Consider the following 26,592-nt stretch of genomic DNA (forward strand, 5'->3'; position numbering starts at 1 on the left):
TTGCCATGGTTCCCGCCATCAGGCCTTCCATCCTCTGCTGGGGCTCAGGTCTCCCGGGATGGTACAGGAGGCCCTGGGCTCCCTCCCCAGAGTGTCACCACTCCCAGGAAGGATATGGAGGGAGTTGGGGACTGACAAAGTGAGCAATGGGGCAAGCGTTGTGACCAGCTGCAATGAGTCAGTTGCAACATCTCCTCTGACCCTTAACTCCCTCCTGCGGGTTACTGGAGGTTGTATCACAGATTTCAAAATCACTACAGAGGGCTCTGGGCATTCACTGTGAAGCAAGAACAGTTCAGGGTGACGGTTCAAAAGCACACGCATGCTAAACTCCATGTCAGCACTGAGCAACGCAGAATAAACACAAGGCCCTGAACCCTCCACCAATGCCCTTGGGAATGTACTCATCCTTTGGATTCATGACATATACTTGTGTCCATACATATGTGTAATTATGGGACTCCCTGGTCCTGCAGTCAAATGCAGTCTGCTAGGAATGCTTAGTCTCAGAGTTCGGCAGACAGGGCTGGAGCGAGGGTGCCCTGAGAAGCTTCTGCAGGGCACTGGCCTAGCAAGAGAGTCTGAACTCCATGGTGCACCCCCCCAAAAAACACCCCAAGACAGACCAACAACGTGGTGCATTCAGATTCCAAACAGCACCACGTCCACTCAGGCCGGGCTTTGCTTTTTGTGTTTCAGGAGGTGGCCCTCACCTGACCACACCCAGGCCAGCTTTTATAGCACACACCCCACTCTGTGCTGGGGCACAATGGTATTCCATCAATCTCTCATGTTCTCAGGTAAGCTGGGGGACCCCACAGCCACATGGGCATGGCTGACCTCTGTAGGTGGAGACAGCAGAGCACACACCAATCTGAGTGTGTGACTTCTAGATAAACTCAGCCCTACCTGTCTGTGCCACCCCCAATCTCACGCCAGCCAACCCCACAGCAATGATGTGCCTCTACTGAGCATGTGCAGATGTGTCAGCATCGCCTAGACAACAGCAAGATTGACAACCCAGCCAGCACACACAGTGTGAGATGTTAGAAGTCATCCAGGTGACTTAAAGGGCAAGTGAGATGGCTCAGAGAGTAAAAACAGCTTGCTGTGCAAGCCTGAAGACCCAAGTTCAATCCTGGATCCCACATATATGTGGAAGGAGAGAACCCAACTCCACAGAGTTGTGCTCTGTACATGTACTGTGACACATGTGCTCTCGTATGCCATGTGCTTATGCAATAACAAATACGACTTATGTGCACAGGAGAGTGTGGAGGTTCTGTGCAGACCACGGACATGCCACACCCAGCACCTTGGGGTCCTCAGATCTTGTTGCCAGTGAAGCCTTCGAATGGATCTCAGGTGGATACCAAGGGACCGACTATATACAGTCTCCAATTAAAGGTACACAGTTTGTATACCAAAACTTCCCTCTACAAAACCTTGAATTATCTCTGGCTAGCCAGCCTTTGATGTCACCACCTTTCCCCAAGGGCTTTGAGGGCAACAGGAAGGTCAAGGTCAAGAGGTCAGAGCACTTACCTGACACCCTTCCCCAGGCTCTTCACAGGAATCCAGAACTCTCGCCTTTGTGTGACCACCTCCTTCCTGAGGTCCCCAGACCCCAGAGGTCTCAGCACCCCACCTGAGCTCTGTCCCGGGGTCCTACCTGGTCAAGCTTGATTGTCATACAGGCTCTGCCTCTTCTTGGATTTCAGCTCCTTTAGCCACTGGGGCGAGGGCTCCTCTGACCTGAAACCGCAGCACCAGTGAGTCGAGTGAGAGCCACACCCTGGCTCCTCGAGGTCAGGGCAACACAGTCCCCAGCCCTCCATCCGCCATCCTGACATTTGGTTAGATATGTTCTAGATGTTTCTGTGACTATTTCAGATGACATCTATGCAGACCTACGGGACTCAGCAGAGTCCGAGTCAAGCAGATCACAGATCACATTGTATATGGGCAGATCATGGCTCACACTATACATGGGCAGATCATGGCTCACACTATACATGGGCAGATCACGGCTCACACTATACATAGGAAGACCACGGCTCACACTATACATGGGAAGACCACGGCTCACACTATACACAGCACTCAGAAACATCCTGACCCCAGCAGAAGCATTCCCGTCCTCACCTCTCGTCTTTGTCTATGCTGGAAGGCAGCACCCGACTCCCCAGCACCCCAGGCTGGAAGGGCGACTTAGGGGTCTTGGGCTGGGGGGCCCAGCTGAAGGACTCGCCAGGACTGTCCACTTCTGGCCTCTTATGCAGCTGAGCCTAGGGAGAGAGGAGGGCTCAGTGTAGTTGTCTTCTGCCTGGGGACAAGCCTCATCTAGCAGTGCTACCACGGCAACACCTCACAAAGCAATGGGGAGCCTGAGCTGCAGAGTGGCCCAGGCAGGAAGCACTGAGAAGAGATCAACAGCCTCGTCTCGGTAGAGGCGCCAACAAAATCACTACTGCATCCAGTGGCATGAAGTCTACGACAATGGAGTCCCACAAACACGTGGCATGGGTGACTGTCCCGGAGTTTGGGTGACAGGCTGCAAAGGGGTGACTTAAGACAGTGTGAACAGGATTCCTCTGGGAGAAGCTGGGTAGTGTCACATGCCTGTCATCCCAGCATTCAGGCAGCAGATGGGCAATGGAAGGGGGAATCCAGAGAAGACAAGTGAGGAGTCTGGTTGAATAAGGATCAATAGACAGGAAGAGAGGGAGGGAGGGAGGTTAAACAATGGATATGTAGAGGGAATGAGAAGGAGAAAGGTGTTGGTTGGGTCATGAGGGACAGACAGAAGCAAGGTGGACAGAAAGGGGCAGAGGGCGCTGGTATTCACTCAGCAGGCTGCTCCTGGTACCTTCAGCATGGCTGGGTCCATGCCTGGGAACACGGGCATCCTCTGTGGATGGCTGACAGGGGTCCTCTCCACCTTGGGTGGCTCTTCATCCGACTCCTCCCTCCTGGGCGACTTCTCTTCTGTTAAGAGAGGACCCTGAGTCATTGGTAGGTCCCCCACACCCCTGCATGACCACCAGGGCACTCCTGGTCCATTTGTGCTGGGGCAGGAGCTTCCCACTCTGTTCAGCAGATGCTGCCACCTGCTGGAAACAGTGGCCACAAGAAGACTGCCTCCTCTCAGGGAGAGCACAGCAGACCCTCTGGCTCCTGCCACTTTGGAGGAATAGCAGGACATCCTTGACAGAAGCAGAACAAGTGGCAGGGATATGTTCCACCAACAGGGCAATGTGGAATGCTCCAGGGTCTCTTCAAGGGACTGCCCAAGTCAGGGGCTAGACCAGACTTCCCAGTGATGGGGTGATGCCTCAGCTGGTCACTGGGCATGCTCAGAAAGGTCAGCCCCAGTCTTTGATATCCCCTGGCCATGGATATCAAAGCCCCAGGTTGTGCTGCCAGGTTGCCTTGGGGAATCTGTGGGCTTCTGTCCCTATGGTGGGCTGCATTTGCTCCAGGTGCCTTGGCATAATTCTGGCCCTGCAGATAGCTACTCACCTATGTGCTATTGCTTGAGTCAGTGTACATGCACATGTATTCACGTGTATGTACCAGTGTGGGGGCCATGTGTGTGTGCATATGGAAGTTAGAGATTGATGCTAGGCATCTACATCATCTCTCCTCACTTTATTTTTTGAGACAGTCTCTCTCACTGGACCTGGAATTCATGAATTCAGTTAGAAGAGCTGACCGGCAACCCTCAAGAATCCTTTTGCCTCTGCCTACTCAGGGCTGGGTTACAGGAGTACAAGGGTGCTGGGGATTTGAACTCGGGCCCTGGTACCTGTGAAACAGGTACTTCACACATCTCCCCAGCCCACACTGGACACTTAACCTTCACTTGCTAGCATGGCAGGACCATGAGAAGCAATGACGCAAGCCCAAGCATTCGTTCAGGCATCTGGTCAGAGGCCACACTTGGTCATGCTACTGTCTGCCCTATAGACCAGGCTGGCCCCAAACTTGGCGATCTGCCGGCCCCTGCCTCCCAAGTTCTGGGATTAAAGACATGCACCATCATGCCTGACTCTTCATTTTGGTTTTCTAAAAAGAGACATATAATACAGTCACAGCTGGCCTGGAACTCACTCTGTACGCCACCGGGCTAGCTTTGCACTGTGGAGATCGCGCTGCTTCCCTTCCCAAACTGCTAGGTTTAACAAACGGGCACCGCCACACACAGATTCGGAACACACTTAAAACCCCACTTATGGCAAGCTCTACAGAACAGGAAACCACAGCTTCCTGGGCCAATGTGTCCCATGTTCTAAAACCTCTAAGTTCCGGCCATTCTCCCCAGGGTTTCACCTGAGGCCTTCCTGCCCAGAGCGGTATGCAGGTCAAGGGGAAGGCATGGACATACCTGTTGAGTCCTTGAACATCCAAGTGCTGTGCGACTCCTCTTCCAAAGGGAACCGGCTCTCTGACTCACTGAACTGACTGCGCCGGAGCGCGTGGGAGATGGGAGCCCGACGGCGGCTTCGCTTACTCAGCTGCACCCGGGTCTTCAGGGCACTTGAGTCGAGGACTGAGGTTTGCTTTTGGGGTAGAAGAAGGAGGTGGGAAGGAAAGACACTCAGTGGAAGGCACCATCCACAGACTGTGTGCAGCCTTGTCCATATACAAGGTGTTCTCAGGGGTGCATGGGCTGGTGTGTCATGTTCTAATGGCACCCTTGACTCCACAAACCTCAACTCCCCCGTGGAAACCACACAGGCAGAGCCCAAGAACAGCACTGGACACACTGGACAAATGGCATGACATCACATCACACAGGCATGGGAGCAAGTATACACCAGGAGCTCAATACATGCTTGTTTTCTGTCTGTTGAATGACTAGCTGAGTGCATCTCTCTCTGTCTTTATGACAACCATATTCACGGAGTTCCTGAGGTGAGGGGTATTCACTGTTGCCCCCAAGTGGAGGTGGGAGGGGAGGGACCACCTATAGAGCACCAATGGGGGTACTTCCATGTCCACAGGGTCACCCCCTGCAACATCTCTCTAATCAGCCATCAAATGGGCCCCCTACAGGAAACCCAGTCATGGTGGCATCTCACATAGACCTCAGTTTACCCAATACTTTGGGTCACCAGCATATAGGCAGCTACAGCAGCCACATCAACCTGCTAATCTAAAAGGCAGGCAGCAGATGTCACCCCCTAGTTATCAGTATGGGCATGGAATGGAGCCAGCTACCAGGGACCCAGGGCTGTCAATGCCACCATTGTTGCTTTGGATGGATTCTAAGAGGAAGTGCTCAGAGTTCAAAAAGGAATGTCCAGCGAGACATCTATGTCACATGACACATATCTCATGTATACATGAGCTGCAGCAAGGTTGGGCAACAGTGAGACCCCAGTGTGTGGCTGCTGAGTAAATAGAGTAACATATCATCTACTGAAATCCTTGCAACACCCAGGGAGATGGGCGCCAGGCCTGTCCATACAACAGTGTCCTGAAAAGTTAACCTTGGGTCTTTTTCTCTCAACTCTTATCTAGAGGTGCCAGAGGAAAGACCTTGGCTGTGTGTAGGCTGTGAGTCCCCTGAGAGGCCCATTAGAAGCCCCTCAGGGGCATTTGGAGCATCAGCTATGCAAGAGTAAGGTCAGGGGCTTGGCCATCAGGAATGAGGGACCCTTGAAGGCTTGGGCTTCTACAGCAAGTTAGAGTCCAGTTCTGATCCTGAAGGGCCTACAGCAGGACACCGTGGCTTGGGATAGTGGACACCTGAGGGGTGGCTGTGTGTGGAACCTTGGAAAGCTCAGTTTTGGGGAACCCCCAGAAGGGGACCTGTGCCTGGAACAGCTGTCACAGAGAGCCCTTCATGCCTGGTGCCCATGTTCTACTGAGTAAGGACCTGAAGAGTCTATCCTCTGTGTTTGCTCTAGGCAGACCCTGGGCTGCACAGAGCCAGGAACTGCAGACCGTAGGCAGACCTGTGAGTGCTCACAGAAAGTTGTGCCTTGGACACCTAAGATCACCTTTGAAGCTGTGGAGATGGATGTGCTAGTTACTAGTGAGTAAGGAAACTGAGAATCAGAGAGGTGAGGGCATCTGTCCCAAGACACACAGCTGGTATGGGGCAGTCCTATGCTAAAGAACAGTCCGTGTCTAAGGCTGTGCCCTGTGCCCGCCACAGGGGTTCTCGGCATACAGCACCCATCCTAGCAGATGCCACGGCTTCCTTCCGGTAAGAAATGGCTGTTTCCATCCCAGCCACTTCCCCCGGTCTCAGGCTTACATGGATGAAGGAAAAGTCATCTTCTCTCTCTGCTGGACAAGCGTCTGATGGAGGTGGCCCTTCAGGACCATCTGTGGACTCCAGTTCGGAACTGGAGCGGTCCACGCTGGAGCTGCGCCGGTCCCTGGAGCTGTCATGCTGCTCCACCGATGTGGATTCCGTGTATGAGGACAAGTGGCTGCTTGGTGGCTGCTTCCCAGCAGATGCAGCGCTGCTGTCAGGAGAGGACGGGGACTCGGGCCCAAAGCTGCAAGGGAAGAAAGATGGCGACACTTTCACAGAGGGGCCACAACCGTCAGTCCCAAACATGGGGGCGTGAACACGTAGCTCAGAGAGTTCAGACTCAGGGGACAGCTCAGCGAGTTCAGACTCAGGGGACAGCTCAGAGAGTTCAGACTCAGGGGACAGCAGGGTCCTCCTCCTGGCAACAGGAGCCGGGAGTCTGTTGTCCACGGGACACTTGTACAGGTGGCAAAGGAGAGCCAAGACCAAAACCAGGGGCAATGGCGGCACACCTGGAATCTCCGCAGAGGGGTTGGAGGGAGAAATAAAGTAAAAATGAGAGGCAACATGGGCTGTGGGGAAGTACGCTGTAAACCTCCAAGGCTCTGATGATAAAAGAGGGTCAGGTCAGATGCCTCAGAGCTCGGGTCCTCCACGTGGAGAAGACAGGCTTGCTGGGACTTGTCAGTCCACATCTAACAAACACACTCCATTGGGGACCTGCACAACATCTGAAATCATGTGGGCAGCTCATGCTGCATTTACAGTGGGCGATGGCAAGGGGATCAGAGGGTCCCTAACAACTAGCAGAGAAGACTGAGCCTCTGGCCTCCTGCTTTAAACGATGGCTGCCTCACTCACTCACTCACTCACTCACTCACTCACTCACTCCTCATTCACTCACTCCTCATTCACTCAGCCATCTATCCATCCATCCATCCATCCATCCATCCATCCATCCATCCAGCCAGCCATCCATCCATCCATCCAGCCATCCATCCATCCATCCATCCATCCATCCAGCCAGCCAGCCAGCCAGCCAGCCAGCCAGCCAGCCAGCCAGCCAGCCAGCCAGCCAGCCAGTCAGCCACTCGCTTACTGGCTCACTCACCCTCAGTCCCAAGTCCCAGCATCTTATCAGTTTCCCAGATCCAAGAGGCTTTCACAGGGTTGTGGTGTGGTGATGTTAATGGGAAAGGCGCGAACTCAGAGGCTGAGGGAAGAGCCACCCTCCGGCAGCAGGGGGCACCATTGTCCAAGGCAAGAGAGCCTGGTCCTGGAGGCTGCAGTTCCTCTGGAGGACAGCAGGGAGCGCATAGCATTGGAAGCACCAAGGTATCGGAGGTGTTGGGACAGAAGCTGGGGGGCTAGGGGCTCAGGGTCCCTTAGGGGATAGGAAAAAGTTCAGCACAGATCACCAGACACTGGGTGATCCTACAGGGACACTCAGAAACACTTGAGGAAGTGAACTACACACATGAGTCACAGGTTAGCAGAGGGGGCATTAGAGACGGGAAGAGTCTGGCTGGTTGCTTCCATTTCTTCTCTCATCCAGTTTTAATCTAGCTTCAACTCAGGGCAGCTCAGATGGTGTGACCCAGTGGGACAATCAGCCCCTTAGCAGTGACCCAGCAGGGCAATCAGAGCCTCCAGCGGGGTGGTCACCATCCCCAGCAGTGACCAGTGGAGCGGTCACCACCCCAGCAGTGACCAGTGGAGTGGTCACCACCCCAGCAGTGACCAGTGGAGCGGTCATCAACTCCAGCAGTGACCAGTGGAGCGGTCATCAACTCCAGCAGTGACCAGTGGAGCGGTCATCATCTCCAGCAGTGACCAGTGGAGCGGTCACCACCCCCACAGTGACCAGTGGAGCAGTCACCACCCCCGGCAGTGACCAGTGGAATGGTCATCCCCCAGCAGTGACCAGTGGAACGGTCATCATCTCCAGCAGTGACCAGTGGAGCAGTCACCACCCCAGCAGTGACCAGTGGAACGGTCACCACCCCCAGCAGTGACCAGTGGAACGGTCATCATCTCCAGCAGTGACCAGTGGAGCGGTCATCATCTCCAGCAGTGACCAGTGGAGCGGTCATCCCCAGCAGTGACCAGTGGAGCGGTCACCACCCCCAGCAGTGACCAGTGGAACAGTCATCATCTCCAGCAGTGACCAGTGGAGCGGTCACCACTCCCGCAGTGACCAGTGGAGCGGTCACCACCCCCAGCAGTGACCAGTGGAGCGGTCACCACCCCCAGCAGTGACCAGTGGAGCGGTCACCACCCCCACAGTTACCAGTGGAGTGGTCATCCCCCAGCAGTCACCCAGCAGAGAGGTGACACCTCACAGGAGAGACCCAGGGGGAGAGGTCAGAGCCCCCAGTGGTGGGAGAGATGGGGGCCTGAGTTCAAGCCCAGCTCAGCCACTGATATGCATGTTGTTTACTCAGGCCTGCTTCTCTCTGAGCCTCAGTTTCCCCGCCTTGAGTGATGTCCACAGACCACAGGGCTGGTCAGTCAGGCATGCACTGAGCCTGCAGCAGATGCCAGAGCACCCTTTCTACGGAGGAGGAATCCGGTGCCCATGGGGAGATCCATCTCATCCAACCTGCTCCCCTATGAGGGAGGGCTGGGTTCGCAGCTGCTGCCTTCAGCAGTTTGCAATTGCAGCCCCAGGAGTTCTCTCCCAGCCAGGTAGAAGAAGGTCCCGCAAGCCATGTGCATGCAGACACTACTTATGGAGCAGTTCCTGGAGCGCGTACCAGCAAGCACAAACACAAACACAGATATCCAGAAGCACTGAGGGAGATACAGAAGCACAAACGTGGGCGTGACTCTGTGCTAGGGCCAAAAGGGTCTTTGGTTTTGCACTTGGGTCATAGCCGTTACTGTTTCTTGTTGTGTATGTTTGTATCCTGGGCTTGGAACCCACGGCTGCTGTCCATCAGTCTTCATTTCTCACAGTGGAAAAACCCACAGGGTTAGCACAAAGCTAGCCTGAGTGACACACACTACACTCAATGCTGTGCAGCAGCCCCGTGTCTCACAGGCTTTGACAGTGTGCTATGACATAGTCGTCTACAAATGTTTAGACCTGCATGTGGAGTTGTCCTCAGATGCAAGTGGAGAACCAAAGCTTTGACAAGCTTGAGAATATTGTCAGCACCAGGTACCCAGACCATGACCTGCACTGCTGGTCTGCCATCTGCCTCCTGTTTGCAAGGTGTTTACTCAGTCTGTCCCGGTGAGTCAGGCTGTCACAGTGTGGATGTCTGTCCTTGTGGGTCTCTGTCCCTGTGCCAGCCGGTCATAGTGTGAATTGTGGGTCTCTGTCACCCTGTCACAGTGTGAATTGTGGGTCTCTGTCCCTGTGTGTCAGCCTGTCACAGTGTGGATGTCTGTCTTTGTGGGTCTCTGTCCCTGTGTCAGCTTGTCATAGTGTGAATTATGGGTTTCTGTCACCCTGTCACACTGTGGATGTCTGTCCTTGTGGGTCTGCCTGTCCCTGTATGTTCCTGACTGTGTCCAGGCTACTTACCCATTGTCAACATTTTATTCCCATCTTTTTTTTTCTTTTTGCTTTCTAATGCCCTTTATACAACAATGGCTCCTTCCTATTACAATACAGACATACAGAAATTTCTGAGTCAGCCATAGACTCTACACTGAATAGTTTTATGTCAGTTTGACACAAGCTAGAGTCATCTAAGAGGAAGGGGTCTCAATCGAGAAAATGTCTCCCTAAGATCAGGAGGTAGGCAGGCCTGTAAAACATTTTCTTAGTTAGTGATTGATGGGGGAGGGCCCAGACCACTGTGAGTGGTGCCATTCCTGGGCTAGGGATCCTGGCTTCTGTAAGCCATGAGGCCCAAGACACTAAGCAGCACCCGCCATGGCCTCTGCATCACCTCCTGCCTCCAGGTTCCTGCCCTGACTTCCTTCAGAGACAACTACAAAGTGAAAAGCTGACTTAACCCTTTCCTCCCCAGGCTGCTTTAGGTCGTGGTGTTTATCACAGCCACAGAAACCCTAACCAAGGCAGACTCTGCCCCATCTGTGCCGCCTGGTGCCTGGCAGCCTCATCCAGGTGTGTTCCTACCTGCCTCCATTCTGGTGCTGGTCTGCCCAGGTCCCATACTGGCTGTCGGCCTCGTGCACAAGGGTGTCGGTGTCCTTGGCCTCGGTGGTTCTCCTGGAGAAGCACTGCTTCAGCTGGTTCTGCAAGGACATGAGGAGGGAGGGGCTCAGGCACAATCACGCTGCACTGCTGCACCGCAGCACCGAGCTCCCCGCTGCCCTCAGACATGGCTCCCCACGTCAGGGCAAAGGAGAACAAGGCAGGACAGGGAGCAGCACTTTCCGGGTTTAGATGGGCATTCTGGTGTGGACTGCATCTTGGTTCCAGCATGGGATGTCTCCCATGGTGCCTCTGTGTGGATGTTTCATCCTCATTTGGGATGTTGTGAAATCTTTGGGACATAAGGCCTCACCAGCAGTATGGGTGCTGGAGGCAGGTCTAAAGTTGGGGCAGGATGCTTCCAGATCCTCCATGATATGAACAAACTCCTTTTTTTTTAATGTTTCGAGACAGGGTTTCTCTGTGTATCTTTGTAGACCAGGCTGGCCTCGAACTCACAGATTCACCTGCCTCTGCCCCCACACCCCCCCTCCAGTGCTAGAATTAAAGGTGTGTGCCGCTACCACTTGGAATGAACAAACTTCTATCCCCATGGACCACGCAGCCCCTGTGGCCTTCCCTCCACAGTGAGCTATGCACTCTGGAATGGTGAGCAGAGAAAACCTTCCTCTATTAGCCAATGGCAAGAAAAATAACTAATGCATTGGTGCAGGGTCCTACTGGGTGTCACCTGTCCCTGTCCCTGTCCAACACAGCATGGTCCATCTCCCTCCTTGAAGCTCTAGAAACACCAGGCAGGTCCGTCCCCACATTCCAGAATTGTCCAGCCCAGGACCCACACAGCAGTGTCCCTGAGTCTACATCAAGTCACACTGCTGACATGGAGCTCAGTCCAACCCTACTTCTCAGCTGAGAAAGTGACACCCTGGGCTGGTGGTGTGACATGCAGGTTCGGAGTGAAGGGGACAGGTCATCAGAGCTGGCTACCGGCCCAGGCTAGTGCCTGACATCGGGGTGGCTCATGAGTCACCTTGACACCTATACTGCTGACTTCCCACTTGGCCGGGTGGATACATGAGAGGTCTTGTCTTGTGTCATCACCGTGGAAACCAGCCACTAATGCCCTGGAGTTCTCAAGAGTAACCAAAATGGCCTTGGGTGGTCTCCTCACTCCCAGTGATTCAGGGGATTCTCAACCTGGACTTTAATGGTACTCCTAGCTATTGTCTTTGGATGATCTCTGGAGGTGGAGGAGGAAGGAGAGGAGGGAGAGGAGGGAGAGGAGGGAGAGGAGGGAGAAGATCATCCTGGCATGACTTCATCCCTCTCTGACCGACCATCTCAGCAGAGCAATGAAACACATAAGCACCAGGAAGGAACAGCCTTCCCACATGGCCTCAATCCTGGCCCATCTCTGTCACAAAGGACTTAGAATGGGAGTTTGGGGTGAGGGGGCTCAGTGGTAGAGCATCTTTCTGGACTATATAAACTCACTTAGACACACACACACACACACACACACACACCACAAATCACAGTGAACATTTTAAAGTAAGTCATCACACAAACAAAACGCAGATTTTCTGTGGGTCAGTCCCTCCACATGCTACTTGGTGGCCAGAGAAAACCCCACTTTGTGGGACACAACACTGGTCATATAACCAGTCCCAGGGATGGTGACTTCTAAGCAGCCTGTTGTTTCCATGTCACAGGATGTGCATTCTCAGATTGTCACATCTCCATGAGCACTTCCCTAGACACTCAGTGTGGCCTAAGACAGGCTGATGGCTGTCCCAGCCTGTGATTAGCACAGGAGACTGACTGTGACACACCGTAAGGTGGCAGGAGGCTCCAGCTGGGACCATGTGTGTATTTTTGCATCCAAGGTCATGGGACACATCCCAGGGCCTGGCACCACCCTGAGCAGATGTCACAGATGGGACCCTTTTCTACCTGTGTCCTATCTCAATGTCGAGACCTTCGTGGCAGCTCTCATAGCTGCAAGGCCCTACATCAGTCACTTCCTGGAGGACTTGCAACGCTTAAGCTTTCTAGAAACCTTACATTCAAAGTTTGCTTGAAGGCAAGCCCTCCCCGCTGACTGAGTTCTGTCTCAGCTCTGCCCACACTCATGAGGCACAAGTGACACAGGGCAAGCAGACAGGCAAGCAAGCAAAGGCCCTCTGTAATAGCCCGCCACCTCCCGGGTGTCAACGCTGGGCGAGCAAAGGCCCTCTGTAATAGCCCGCCACCTCCCGGGTGTCAACGCTGGGCGAGCAAAGGCCCTCTGTAATAGCCCGCCACCTCCCGGGTGTCAACGCTGGGCGAGCAAAGGCCCTCTGTAATAGCCCGCCACCTCCCGGGTGTCAACGCTGGGCGAGCAAAGGCCCTCTGTAATAGCCCGCCACCTCCCGGGTGTCAACGCTGGGCGAGCAAAGGCCCTCTGTGGCAGCCGCCTCCGGGGTGTCTCTGGGGCCAGAGCACATCTCTGTCATGTTCTTCTGGTGCAGATGGCACACTCTGTGGCCAACAGCACCCTTTCTGAGGTAGGCAGCGGGGACCGTCCCTGCCAAGGGTCCTCTTTTCAAGGCAGGAATACCAACATGGCGACTTCCTGTGACTTACACGGCATGGCTGGAGAGTCGCCGCAGCTTCACCTAGGTCTTTGTCTTTACATGAGCTGCTGAGGCCTCTGGTGACAAGGAGAATGTGTGATTCCCACAGAGGGTAAAGGAGACCGGATGAGCCTGAAGGAACAGCTGCACCTTGGAGGCATCTCTCCTTAGACACCCCGAAGCCCCTCCCTCCCAACAGGGGCTCACAGAGGCTAAGCCAGCGGCTTCTTCCCTCCTTCCCTGGCCAGAGCCTCATACTCCTTCCCTTTGAAGCCTCCATGTTTCCAGGGACTAAATGCTGAGCCCTGCTTCCCTGGCCTCTAACGGAGGAAACAGGTCCCTCCTCTCTCCTCCGTCCTCTCCCTCCCGCCACATCGCTGCAAGGCCTCTACCTTCCCTGCACTGTTATTTCCTCCCTCAGATCCCAGCAGAGTGAACCCTTTCTTAAACGCTTTGACTAACAAAGAACCCGCAAAACACATGTCTGAAAACACAGACAACAAATATGGAGGAGTTGGTTTATGCCCGTAATCCCAACACTTAGAAGACTAAAGCAGGAGGATTGCCATGAGTTCAGTGCTACGCTGTAAGTTCTAGGCTAGCCAGAGCTTCATTACAAGATCCTGTCTCAAAAAATTAAAAACAAACAAAAGCAGTAGGCACAAAAAAGTATACACAAGCAACAGAAAGGAGGGCAGGAGAGCTGGGCCCAGGTCGGACGGAGCCATCAACACCCCAACCCCTGCTATAGTTTTTTGCCAGTTACAAATAAGAGGAACCAATTCCTACACATCAGACACAGGAGGCTCCTCAGAAGCCATTCACTCTGCATTTCACCTGCAGAGAAGGAAACTGAGGCACAAGAATTGAACAGATGAGAGGCAGGGCCTGGAAGACAGGATTCACAGCTCTCTCCAGAGCCCCAACCAACACCTACTTTCTCCACCTCTCCCACAATGCTCCAGGAGGTTCTGATAAGGACACATACTTTGAAACCCTCAGGAATCTAGGGTTTGAATGCCCACTGGCTCAGCCCAGCAACTCACCAGGCCCCAGGACCACAATGGGCAGGCAAGAGGTCCTCCCCAGGGCTTGTGCCTGATACACCAAGCTAGCACACAGGTTTGTGATCCAACAAGTTAGGGCATACATCTTTCAATTTAAAACCTGCAGGTGTAGCTGAATCAGCAGGGTTAGTCGCCGAAGTTCACCTCAGGGAGATATGAACAAGCACCCTTACCAGGTTCCAGAACACAGCCACTCCCAGTAGGACTGGCCATCACTGAAAAACAGGAACGACAGCCTGAACCATGAGGGTGGGGAAACATGAAATACGGGAGCCTGGGCTGTGAGATGGAAATGACACTCATGTAGAATGTTTGCCATCACACACACACACACACACACACACACACACACACACACACACACACTAGTAAGGTAGGAATAAGTTCCCAAACGAGGGCAAGTTGATACCGTGGAGGAAGAATAGGGAGAACACTGTGCCTGCATTTATTTTGGAGTGTCAGAGACATCTCCTAAGAAAGAGGCCTGAGTCAAGCAACCACAGCTGACAGTGCAGTTCCAAAGAATTTGAGAAGCCTGTCCCTCAACCCTAGCCACTCTACACTCCAGCTGTGTGGGGAGCCGTGTAGTCACGGACCCAAGTGACATGGGGACACCTGCTCTATATCAGTACTCCAAAGCAACATCTCCTCCCGTGCTCAGGTCAGACCTGGGAACACCAAGGTTGCTAGGGCTGGATCGTGGCCCTGGGTTTGGTGGATGCCCAGGCGTGCTCACATCCCTGACTTTCCTGGTTCTGGGGCACTGCTGGGCCTCGGTAACCATTTCTCAGATAGACCGAGGGCCAAGCAGGGTGAGAGTACTTAGTGATGGGCACTAAGGAACCATGCGGGAGGGAACGAGGAAGGCAGAAGACTGCCACCTGGAGGACAAGCCCAGCCGGGCAGAGAGGGACACAGAACAGAGGGCTGGGTGGGCCCATGCCAGCCACAGCTCTGTGGATTACCCTCACGCCTGTGTGCACTCAGCCGCCATCCTAGATGACCTCCAGCCAGACACTCCCCATCTCAGAGCCTCTGTTTCCTCTCCTGGTAAGACTGATGGTGACCCTCTGTGGCTTCAAATAAGGAGATGATCCTCCCCCACCCCACCCCCTACCAGCCCGCCTCTGGGGGACTGAACCAAACCCAGCTTCACAAACACTCCATATATGCGCTAATAAGGTGTGGTCACAAGCAGCCCAAACTTCGACCTTTCACATTGCAAACATGAAATGAACTTGTCCCCATAACCCATGTGTAGGGGTGGAGCAAGCTATCCATTCTAAGCACTGTGACCCAGCAGCCCTGCACAAAGCCAGCTCTGCCAGTTACTAGCTGCAATGACCCTCTGTAACCTCAGTTTCCACATCTGAAAAATGGGATGTGAGGTGCTTAGTGCTGAGGAGGGGTCAGTACAGGATGTGCTGCCCATGTCTGTGGAAAGGCTGCCCAGGCATCTTAACAAATACTGTAACAGTAGGTTAACAGATTCACCATTCAGGTACAACCCACAGGTCCTCAAAACAGTCAGGTCACCCCCTGTGAGGACAGCCAGGGAAGGAACCTTGCTACAAAGGGATCTGGGCTTCAGATCTGCACAGCAGGACAACCATCATCACAGCACACAGGCGATGGCAAGACAGCTCTGGCAGAGACACCCTGTCTGTCTCCGCGGGACAAGTTTTCCCAAAGTGGCAGCCTCACGCCAGGCAGCTGGCCTGCAGGAGGAGGATTTGGTTTCGGCGTTGGGTGTGCAAACCAGGCTTTCGGGAAGGCTATAAAGAGAGGAGACAGCTGGGCTGGGAGGTTGGGTCCCCCAGGACCATGGGGCCTGAGCTCTGTATCAGATAAGAGTTTAGAAGCTCTCTTGGCTTGTGCTAGGGCGACATCCTTAGAAGTACAGCTTAAGAAAATATCTGAAGTGGCAAATGCCATGAACTAGCCTCAGCCACTGTCTGTCCCAGCCTAGCCAGGCTCAAGCCAACAAGAGAAAGCCCACGGGAGCCCACGAGCAGTGGGAGAGAGAGGGAGGCATGCCCTCCAAGTCTGCCTCCTGTGCATTCTGTGACACGTCCTGGTGATAGGAAGCCAAGCTTAGGGAGGAATAGTTACACAAAAGCCTGAGACCATGCTGTCTCCACCATCTCCTCTTGGTGGAATCCACTTCCCCAGAGGCTCCTCCCCACCCCCATGCCTCCTCTCCCTCCTCCCCAGTGCCTCCTCCTCCCCACCCCAGAGATTCTTACAACATCCCAAGTGAGCCAAACTTGACTTCCTTTTTCAAACATTACATATCAACTCTCTCTCTGATTTATTTCAGGGAAAGGACAACTAGTCAGGTGACAGACTTGCAGCAATGCACAAGTGTGAACCCACCAGAAAGCAGCAAAGTGGGTGTGTCACCATGGCCTCAGGACCAATCCCCAGTCCTCTAAAGTGAGAGTAATGTCTCTGCTGGACATGGCCACCAGCTCAGCCATGACTTGTGGGGCCGCTGACATTATCATGTGACCATGTGGCTCCATCCCCAGTGTCCCTAATTCACAAAACTGATCTGCACAACCGAAGATGTCTGCCTACACACAGATAGGCACAAATGTGTGTACCTCAAACACACATATACACATAGATAGACACAAATGTGTGCAACCCAACATACACACAGACACATTTACAAAGCTCACATTTTACACAGACACCATTCAAATGAAGACATGCACAAGTACAGACTACAAACTGTGTGCACACGTGTAGATGCACACACAGCGCTCACAAATACCCTCAAGCATTCAACTCACATGCACTAATGCAGAGGCAAGCATACTAACATGCACAAGTGCACACACATGGGAGACACAGCCACAATCACACACACAGTAAACATATCCCAGAAGCAATCCCAGAACAACCATTGTGAGTGACAGATATCTCATGGCTATTCTGTAAGTGCATCTGATTCACATACAGTGGGAATGAAACTGGTGGTCACTGGAAACAGAGGAAGGGCCAGCTAAATGGATCAGCAGGTAAGGGTATTACCACCAAGCCTGATGACCTGAGTTCGACTTCGGGTACCCACACAGCAGAAGAAAACCTATGCTCTGGCCTTTACATCACCCCAAGCTCACACAGAGATACAAAACAGAAAAGTAAGTGAAAAAAGAAACTACCAGGCTGCGTGGGAACATGACAGTGACATGGCAGAGTCAGTAGAGGGGAGTCTAAAGGAGCAAGGACAGAAAGGTGCGGGGGGGGGGGGAGAGCTGGATCTCCTGGCCCTCAGAGCCACACTAGTTGGGAAGATTTTCTGTCCCAAGGGAGTGTTCCCTGAAGTGTCATAGATGACCAGTGGTGCTCACTGCAGTGTTACAGATGACCAGTGGGGCTCACTGCAGTGTCATAGATGACCAGTGGTGCTCACTGCAGTGTTACAGATGACCAGTGGGGCTCACTGCAGTGTTATAGATGACCAGTGGTGTTCACTGCAGTGTTATAGATGATTGGTTGTGTTCACTGCAGTGTTACAGATGACCAGTGGTGCTCACTGCAGTGTTACAGATGACCAGTGGTGCTCACTGCAGTGTTACAGATGACCAGTGGTGCTCACTGCAGTGTTACAGATGACCAGTGGGGCTCACTGCAGTGTTATAGATGACCAGTGGTGTTCACTGCAGTGTTATAGATGATTGGTTGTGTTCACTGCAGTGTTACAGATGACCAGTGGTGCTCACTGCAGTGTTACAGATGACCAGTGGTGCTCACTGCAGTGTTACAGATGACCAGTGGTGTTCATTGCAATGTTATAGATGACCAGCAGTGTTATAGGTGACTAGTTGTGTTTACTGCAGTGCTATAGATAACTAAACACGTTCACTGCAGTGTTACAGATGACCAGTGGTGCTCACTGCAATGTTACAGATGACCAGTGGTGCTCACAGCAGTGTTACAGTTGACCAGTGGGGCTCACTGTAGTGTTACAGATGACTAGTTATACTCACTGCAGTGTTACAGATGGCCAGTGGTGTTCACTGCAGTGTTATAGATAACTAGTCACGTTCACTGCAGTGTGATAGATTATCAGTGGGCTCATTGCAGTGTTACAGATGACCAGTGATGCTCACTGCAGTGTTACAGATGGTCTAGTGCATTCACTGGAGTGTTATAGAGACCAGTGGTGTTCACTGCAGTGTTATAGATAACTAGTCATGTTCACTGCAGTGTTACAGATAACTAATCATGTTCACTACAGTGTTATAAATGACTGGCTGTATTCACTGCCGTGCTACAGATAACTGGTGGTGATTACTACAGTATTATCTATTAGACAGATAAGCTGGAAAGACACTAAGTGCACAAAAGTCAGCAAGTCTGGCTGTAACATCTACAAGTGGGTCTCAAGCAATTGCCAAACTTAAAGTCCATGCTCACAGGCCTGAGTGGCCAGTCAAGAGGGTCATGAATCCAGGCACCAATGAACCCACACTGAGTATTCACTGGCCCGGCCGTCTATAAGGACAGCATATCATCCGCTCTGGGTGTGAAACTCAAGTCTGACCAGATCAGATCCACAGCTGGAGAATGGCAGAGCACATGAGGAGTCTGTGACTCTGAGGGTGGAGGGCCCCGGGTGAGGGGGACACTTGGCATAACCCCAACCTCTGGATTCTGTAAACAATTGACAATTGCCCCTAAAGCCCCACAGAAGGAAGGAAGGGGGCTTCCAGGGCCTAACTTTTGGGGCAACAAGATGACGTGCAGAGAGGGGAGAGAGAGAAGTTGGGGAGCCAGCAACAAGAAGGGAAGGGGCAGAGTAGGGAACAACACCCAACTGCCCCTTCTGCAGCCCCCCCTCTGCTCTCTAGGAATTCCAGGAGTGAGGAGGTAAAGGACATGACCCGTGAGAGCCTTGAAGGTGAGCGCTGACGCACAGATTCCTTGGGGTCTAGCTGACCCAGACCCTGGTCCTAGCTCCCTGGCTCTAGAAGCTGTGTGACTGTGGGCCACTCACTTCACCTCTCAGCACCTCCAATGTCCAGCATCAGGGCTGGCAGTGTGGGGGCTAGTGAGTCAGGGGAGTGTGGAACACTGTGACAGGCACAAGGGAAATGTTCAGGTGTGACTAATCTTCGGTTCAGCGGGTCAGAGAAATTGCCTCTGAAGCCTAAGAGGCAGGATGACTGACAGACTGACTTAGAGCTTTCAGAAACTGGGTTGCTCTGGAATTCCTGGTAGGGATGCTGTGGAGTGGGAGGGGATTTTAGGAACTGTAAGGCAGCAGTGACAGCAGCAGCTTCCAGTAAACAAAGCTCCAGCAGCAGCAGGCGTGTGCAATTGCATGAGGGAGGGCAGGCTCTGCAGAGCAGGCAGCACCCCAGGTGACAGGATCCTCCCAGACTCCCACGACAAGACAAGGCACTTCAAGACACCGAACTCCCACTCACAGGCAGCTGGAGGTCCCAGGCTGACAATCATCCCATGCCAGCTGGCCCCGGAATCACTTAGGCCTGGCTCTGGCTGATCCTCCATGGAGCCATCCTGGTGAGAAGCTACACCGGTCCCTGGATGCCTTCCCCACCTTGGCACTTAGGACCCAGCAGCAGAGGCTGTGTCCCTGAACTCTCCCATCCCTCCCAGCTACTCCAACCTATACCCGTAGTCCCTTTACATGCTCATAAACTCATGAACTACCCACTTCCAAGCAAACACAGCATGCCTACTCTATGCAGATAAACATGGAAGCAAAGCTTTGCATGAAGAGAAAAAAAAAGGTCCAGGGACTCTTAGTGGGTAGTAGTGAGCAGCAGAGCAGGGTTACTCAGCTCCTGGGGTCTCAAACTGTCCCCACTGCACTTGGTTCTCGTTTGTAAGCACCAACTGGTTGCCCACTGTCCCACATATAAGGCCCTTCGCTGGCCCGTCTCATCAATGTCACACTTGAGTGTAAAAATCAAATTTGAGGGGGTTGGAGAGATGGTTCAGTGGTCAAGAGCACTGACTGCTCTTCTAGAGAACCTGGGTTCAATTCCAAGCACCCACAAGGCAGTTCACAACTGTCTGTAACTACAAGATGTGACACACTCACATAGACATACACACAGGCAAAACACAAATGCAAATAAAAATAATAAACAATTTTTAAAAATAAAATTCAAAACTTTGAAATTTCTGCTGCAGACAGAGGTAGGGACATACTCTCCACTGATCATCCTCAATCCTAGACCTCAAGTCCCAAGGACAATGACTACTGAGACACCAGATCAGGAGACTTAGAATCCAGGCAAGGTGGCCTCCACATCCTCTCTAGGGATCCCAGGTGACAGAGGCAGCAAGCTCAGACTTGGGAAGGCTGAGGTTCAAATGCTTCCTTATAAAGAAGCCAGGGCTCTGTCTGTGGTGAGGCCTTGTCAAGTAAACATGATTGGGAGTGGTGCTCAGAGTTTGCCTAGCAGGCAGGAGGCCCTGGGTTCCAACACAGGCATGCACAGGCAGGCAGGCACACAGGGTTGAGGGATTATGATTTGAGCAGCTTGTGGACTTGAAGTAGCAGTTGAAGGATCCCAGCTCCAGGCCCCACTACCCACTGACCAAATGGCTTTGATCCCTTGGCTTCACCTCTCTGAACCTAAGCATAGTAGCAACTACTAAAATTATTATTATTTATTATATTCCACATACTGCTCACAAAAGACATTTCAGCCAGTGGGACATGGCAACCTGGGTGACGTCTCAAATGTGTCACTATGTTCAGGAGCAGGACACAAGCCTCCACTGTGGGGACAGTACTGCTCTCCAGCCTGGGTTTCCAAGGGCCCTGAACTACCCAGAACCTTGTTTTAGGGGTAGGGATGTGGCCTCTGCAGGTTACGGGGCTCCCGATGTTTCCAAGGGGCCCTGGAGGCTGCCTCCTGTCTCCTTTCTGGGAAAGCACAGGCTGGGGTCACCGGGGCTCACCTTTCCCTATCACAAATGTCCCTGGGTACCAAGGCCATCATGTGACCTGGGTGAGTCACTATCCCATCTATGGAAGGCCTGTGGTCCAATCTGGGCCCCTGCCTGTCCCTACCCTCAGCCTCCAGCACAGGGCTGGCTCTGTGGAGGCTGTTTTTAACTCCCCCACCCAGAGACGAGCCGGTGGCATTTAAGTCTTCCTCCAGCTCCCTATTTATAGAATGTGACAGGCAGTGGGGCACCACTTCCATTGATAATTAGGGAATCCACATTGGGCCTGTGGCTGTCAGGTGGCTTCAGGGATTCAACATCCCTAAAGGAAAGGACTCAACCCAGCCGCACCCTCACGAGGAATGTTAAACTTGGGTGGGAGTGATGCAGATGTCAAAAGGGAGGCTCCCCCCTGAATTTGGGGGGTCTGGCTTCCTGTGGGGGGTACACCCCAGCTCTGCTTGGGTCTTACATGACACTGACACTGTCAGGCCATAGGTCATATCTACACAGGGCTCTGACAAGCCTGGCTAATCAATGCATACCCACACAGGATTCTGGCAGGTTTGGTTAATTAATGGAGCCCCAGAGGAGAGAGATTCTGAACTGCCTTGGGCGTGGGGGTGGGATAACACACAACACAACTTGTCTTTATTAACTTGACACAAACTATTGTCACCAGGAAGAGGGAGCCTAGATTGAGAAAATGTATCCATCAGATTGTCTATAGACAAACATGTAGGGCATTTCTTGATTAATAACAGAAGTGGGAGGATCCAGTCCATTGTGGGTGGTGCCATCCCTGGGCTGGTGGTCCTGGGTTCTATAAGAAAGCAGACTGAGCAAGCCATGAGGTACAAGCCAGTAAGCAGCTCCCCTGCATGGCCTCTGTATCCGCTCCTGCCTCCAGGTTCCTGCCCTGACTTCCTTCAATGATGAACAGATCCCAGCATCTCACAGAGCACCATTCACATCCACTTGAGATCATTTCCTAGTTGGTGGAGCAGGCTACGCAAGGGAAGCTTTCTCATGGTGCCCTGTTGGTTCTATTCCCTAAATCCTTCCCATGACAAGCAGGCCTCCTTCCACACCAAAGGCCGTTCAAACCCCAGTCTTTCTCCTGTCTGCAGAACTGGTGACCCACGGGGCTCCCAACCCCTTACACTGTCCGTGTGTCTATCAGAGTCCTGACTCACTGGTTCAGTAGGAAGTGACAGAGGCAGGGGGATTCCTGTTGTAACCACTGTTGCCCCCACATCCTGCCCTGGGTCTGGATCAGGAAAGTGTGAAAGATCCATGCTGGCCTCAGCACAGGACAGCAAGCCTGCTTCCCACCTTCACTTCAGTATTCAAACCACATGACACCACGCCCACGCCGTTACGCTGTAATGGAGGCGTCTGTCCCGTAGGCGCATCTGTGACACAGGCTACTCCCAGTGCAGGAGGGGCCCCTCTCTTAGTTTGCAAATGGACGTGGGTGAGAGACCAGTAAACAACCTGGGCCAAGCCCTCTACCATCCTCCTAAATACTATGTTTTACCCGCTGACTAACGCTGCTTGGGCAGAGAGTCTCCTGTCCCGTTAGATAATTGGACAGGTAATGCAGAGACTCCTAACTCGTCAAGCACTGAGGGGACTGAGTGCTCAGCCCAGGGACACCCTCAGTCCCCAGGGCTCGGGGAGCATCCAGGGAGAAGAGGCTAAAGGAATGTACAGGACGGAGGATGGGAAGGAATGCTGCGGAGCTCCGTCTTCAGGACGTGGACTCACAGCAGCATGGCCACCTGCACAAGGCCAAGCCAGCCAGGCCAGCCAGCACTCCCAGGGCAGCAGGACTGCACTGAGCTCGGCTCGCTAGGTCGTTTCCTTCCTCCTTCCTTCCTTCCTTCCTTCCTTCCTTCCTTCCTTCCTTCCTTCCTTCTCTTCAAGACAGGGTTTCTCTGTGTAGCTCTGGATCCTGTCCTGGAACTCACTCTGTAAACCAGGCTGACCTCGAACTCACAGACATCAGCCTGCCTCTGCCTCCTGAGTGCTGGGAATAAACTTTTGTTATTTAAAACAAAAAGGAAGGCATGTTTGGGGTGTCATGAGGGAGGAGTGGAGGATTTGGGGTGTGTTCAAGATAATGTGTATAAAACTGTGGAAGAATAAATAAAAGACATTCTGGAAAACAAAACAAAACTGTAACACACCTCCCTGTCTGTGTCTGGAGAGTGTTCTAGACTTCATAAGGACAGCCCATGTGGAGGGTGACACTCTGCTCACCTCAGACCTCAGGGACCCAAAAGATCTACTTCAAGGTCAGACCCTCAGGAAGCTGGTCCAGGCTAAGGGAAGAGGCGGAGCACCCAAGGTGCACGCTGCCACCGGCTTGCCCTCCTGAGTGCCCAACCCGTGGTGCCCCCTGGGGTAAAATATTCTCATAAATCAGAACACCCTCCACTGAGGACAGCCCGTTGCTAGGCAACCAGGAGCTGCTGCAGTGCACATGCCCCTCCGCGGGGTTTTCGTGTGGGTGGTGTGCCATGCTCGGCGGCACAGCTGAGAGGGGTGGGTCTATCCAGCCCATGCTTGCGTGGTCTCGAAAAGCTGCCTCCTGTGCGCCCACCACACCTTCCTCACCCCACTATGCTTTACAGGGAGACTTGGGGCTCCAAAAGAGAACGGGAGTCTCACCCAGGGCCACAGAGCTGTGCAGACTGGAGCTGGGAGGGGTTCATGCCCAGGCAACCATAAGCACAGAGCAGCAGGACTTTCCCAAAACCTGCGTCCAAATGAGAGCCCTGGGCCACATTCGAGGGAGAAATGAGAACCCAGTTTCACACGCTATCTCTTTAAATAACTACCATCTCCAGATGGCTCCACAGAGGCTGGGGCAGCTATAAAGGAGTCACCCCAAAAATCTGAAGAGTCAAATTTAGTTTTAAGGTTATTTTTTTCCTACAATACTGAAGATAGAACCCAACACCTAGAACACACTGGGGGAGTGTGCTCCCCACAGAGTCACACCCAGCTCAAGGGTTACTGTAAAATATAAACCTAGATCTAGCACAGTTAAATAGGAAAGGGAAGGGGAGGGGAGGGGAGGGGAGGGGAGGGGAGGGGAGGGAAGGAAGACCTCATATAGCCCAGGCTGGTCCAGAACTACCTTATACAGCTCAGGCTAGGCCCAGAACTACCATATAGCCCAGGCTGGTCCAGAACTACTGATCCCTCTCCATCTGACCCTCAATTTCTGGGATCGCAGGTATATGTACACAGACAGGCCTGACTCCCACACCATCCAGAAGCACCCCGAGTTTACATCTGAACAAGTGCTTCAGAAATCAAGATGCAGGGGCAGTTTACTCCTGGAGCCCACGGAAACCCTAGGAAAAACTTGAGGGAGAACACCACCATTCTTACTTCCCACATAGCCATGTCCTCACCAGGAGATAGTAACTTCATAAGAACTGCAGTGCAATGCATGGAAGCAACATGGAATACAGCCATGGACTCCTATCATGCTATCTGCTCTGGGGCCTTCCATGCCTGCCATTACACACAGATTAAACCCCAAGCCATCAACCTGCTGCTGTTAACTGTGTGTGCATGGTGAATCCCAACATGCCTGGATTCTTAACCACAGATGCTTTAAGACAACAGTAGTATCCTGTTGGAAACCACAGAGGGCACAGGAATTTGTTACACACAGTGGCTCTTCTTCTCATTCTCCACGCCCTGGCCACAAGCACAGCCACCCACAACATGGTCTCACTAAGGGGGTCTCACCAGCAGTCTCCATGCTAGAATATTCTTCCATCCTCCTAGATGCCTCCACAACTCCATCCTTCACCCTGTCCCCACCTGGGCTTTCCCAGGAGCTCTATTGGCCGTATTTTTACTCCCCCTCTCTCCTGTTGTCTGTTAACCCCCTCCCAGCCCCAAGAAGATACACCACCTAGCCACAGGCACTTGCTAAGCAGAGATGCTATCTGCTATCACCTATATATCCTGGGTACACTGGGTAAAACTGCTCTTGCAGAACAGGCTGGGAGAGGCTGCACAATGTCCTCAAGGCCACATTGCAAGCAGGTGGCAGAGTCAGCGTCCAAGGCCAAGCCTGTCTCGGGTTAGAGGTTTGTCCTCCATTCCCATCACACATACCTTTCCACTTCCTAGGGTCTCCCCAGCAACTAGGGTTCCTCCAGAAGCCAGCAACCCTCTGAGACTCCATCTTCCCCAGGCCCTTCCAGGGCCAGCCACAGGGAGGGGTCTGGACACCCCACCCTGAGATCTCTGAACACTCGTGGAGTCACCAGGAAGCAGAAATGTGTGGATTCTGTCTCGGAGGCTGCTCATGGAGATATCCCAGTCTCACCTGTCTCTTCTACTCTGGGGACAGGATCAGAAATACCAAGCTCGACTTGGAAGGGCAAGTGTGGGGACTCAGAGCCAGTCGGACCTCAGTCCGATGCAGTGAGACCTGGGTGACCTATTCCAACCCTCTGGGCCTTGGTGTGTTTGCCCAGGAGAGAATGCATGAGAATATATGACGGGCATTATAAAAAGCCAGTGAGACGGATGCTTCATACAATCTGGCTCACAGCACAGGGCAGACACACCAGGAACTCATGTTCCTTTCCCATCTCGTGGCTCCTGTACTCTGAGGCCAAGATGACCACAGAGCCTGAAGCTCTGGGACGGCCCTGTGGTAGTGCTGTGTGACCTCGGGCAGGTCACTTGGCCCCTCTGAACCTCAACTCCCATACCTGTCCAGTGGTGTGATAACAAGTAGACTTAAAGACCACCGGAGCACTGTGTAGTACTGGGCACGCAGTAGATGCTCAATACATACTAGTTGCAAAGTGGGGGGGGGGGCTGCCCCTGGCAGGAAATGCCTCTTTCTGTCCTCTTCCGGTACTGACACCTGTCAGACAGCCGCCGCCTCTTCCATAACATCTTAAAGGTCTTATTTTCCCAATTAAGAGGTGCTAATTAGTCACACACGCCTGGCATCGATACTTTAGCCTGGAGAGTGGGAAGGAGATCTGAACAGTGTGAAGACAGCAGGAAAAACACAGGCAGGCAGTCGCTGCTACTAGAGTCGCCCACAGCCATGCCCACAGTGGACCCGGAGGCCGCGCCCGTCAGAGACGCCGCAGTCAGGCCCTGGCCCCACAGATGGAACACACAGAGCAGCCCAAGACCTAACTAAGCTGCTGCACCATCTCCACGAGCCTACAAGACGTGTCCCTGTCAGTGGCTTACACTGGACTGTGTACAGGATGGGGACAGGGACTGGGACTGTCACAAGCTAATGTCGGGTGTGACGAGGGATGCTCCCTGAGGCTGGTGTATCACCTGCCGGGGAGACAGGCTAACTGGGATTAGAAAGGTGGCTGGTGAATGCCGGAGCCACCCTGGCTTTGGATCTCCCCACCAACCTGGACATGAGTCTGTGTATCCAGGACGGTGGCGCTCTTCTGACCTAGGAAGGGACTGAGGATGTAGCTCAGTTGGTAGACCACTTTGCTTAATATGCACCAAGCCCTGAGTTCAAATGCTAACACCGCATGAACTGAATGT

General features: G+C 53.0%; 1 protein-coding gene across 6 annotated transcripts in view; it reads right to left on the reverse strand.

Annotated features, from left to right (window-relative positions):
• Positions 1 to 26,592, reverse strand: part of Kiaa1671 (KIAA1671 ortholog) — a 140,333-nt gene that overhangs the window by 4,212 nt on the left and 109,529 nt on the right. For all 6 annotated transcript variants that reach the window (XM_013119768.3, XM_040731590.1, XM_040731591.1 and 3 more), the window contains 6 exons: positions 10,365 to 10,483; positions 6,269 to 6,515; positions 4,388 to 4,562; positions 2,870 to 2,988; positions 2,146 to 2,288; positions 1,673 to 1,755 (listed from right to left, as the gene is read on the reverse strand). In XM_013119768.3, the coding sequence (XP_012975222.1) occupies positions 1,677 to 1,755; positions 2,146 to 2,288; positions 2,870 to 2,988; positions 4,388 to 4,562; positions 6,269 to 6,515; positions 10,365 to 10,483 (882 nt within the window). In that variant the 3' untranslated portion in view covers positions 1,673 to 1,676. The remainder of the gene's footprint in view (positions 1 to 1,672; positions 1,756 to 2,145; positions 2,289 to 2,869; positions 2,989 to 4,387; positions 4,563 to 6,268; positions 6,516 to 10,364; positions 10,484 to 26,592) is intronic.

This window comes from Mesocricetus auratus, unplaced genomic scaffold (assembly GCF_017639785.1).
Source record: "Mesocricetus auratus isolate SY011 unplaced genomic scaffold, BCM_Maur_2.0 Super-Scaffold_100025, whole genome shotgun sequence".
Classification (NCBI taxonomy): Eukaryota; Metazoa; Chordata; class Mammalia; order Rodentia; family Cricetidae; genus Mesocricetus; species Mesocricetus auratus.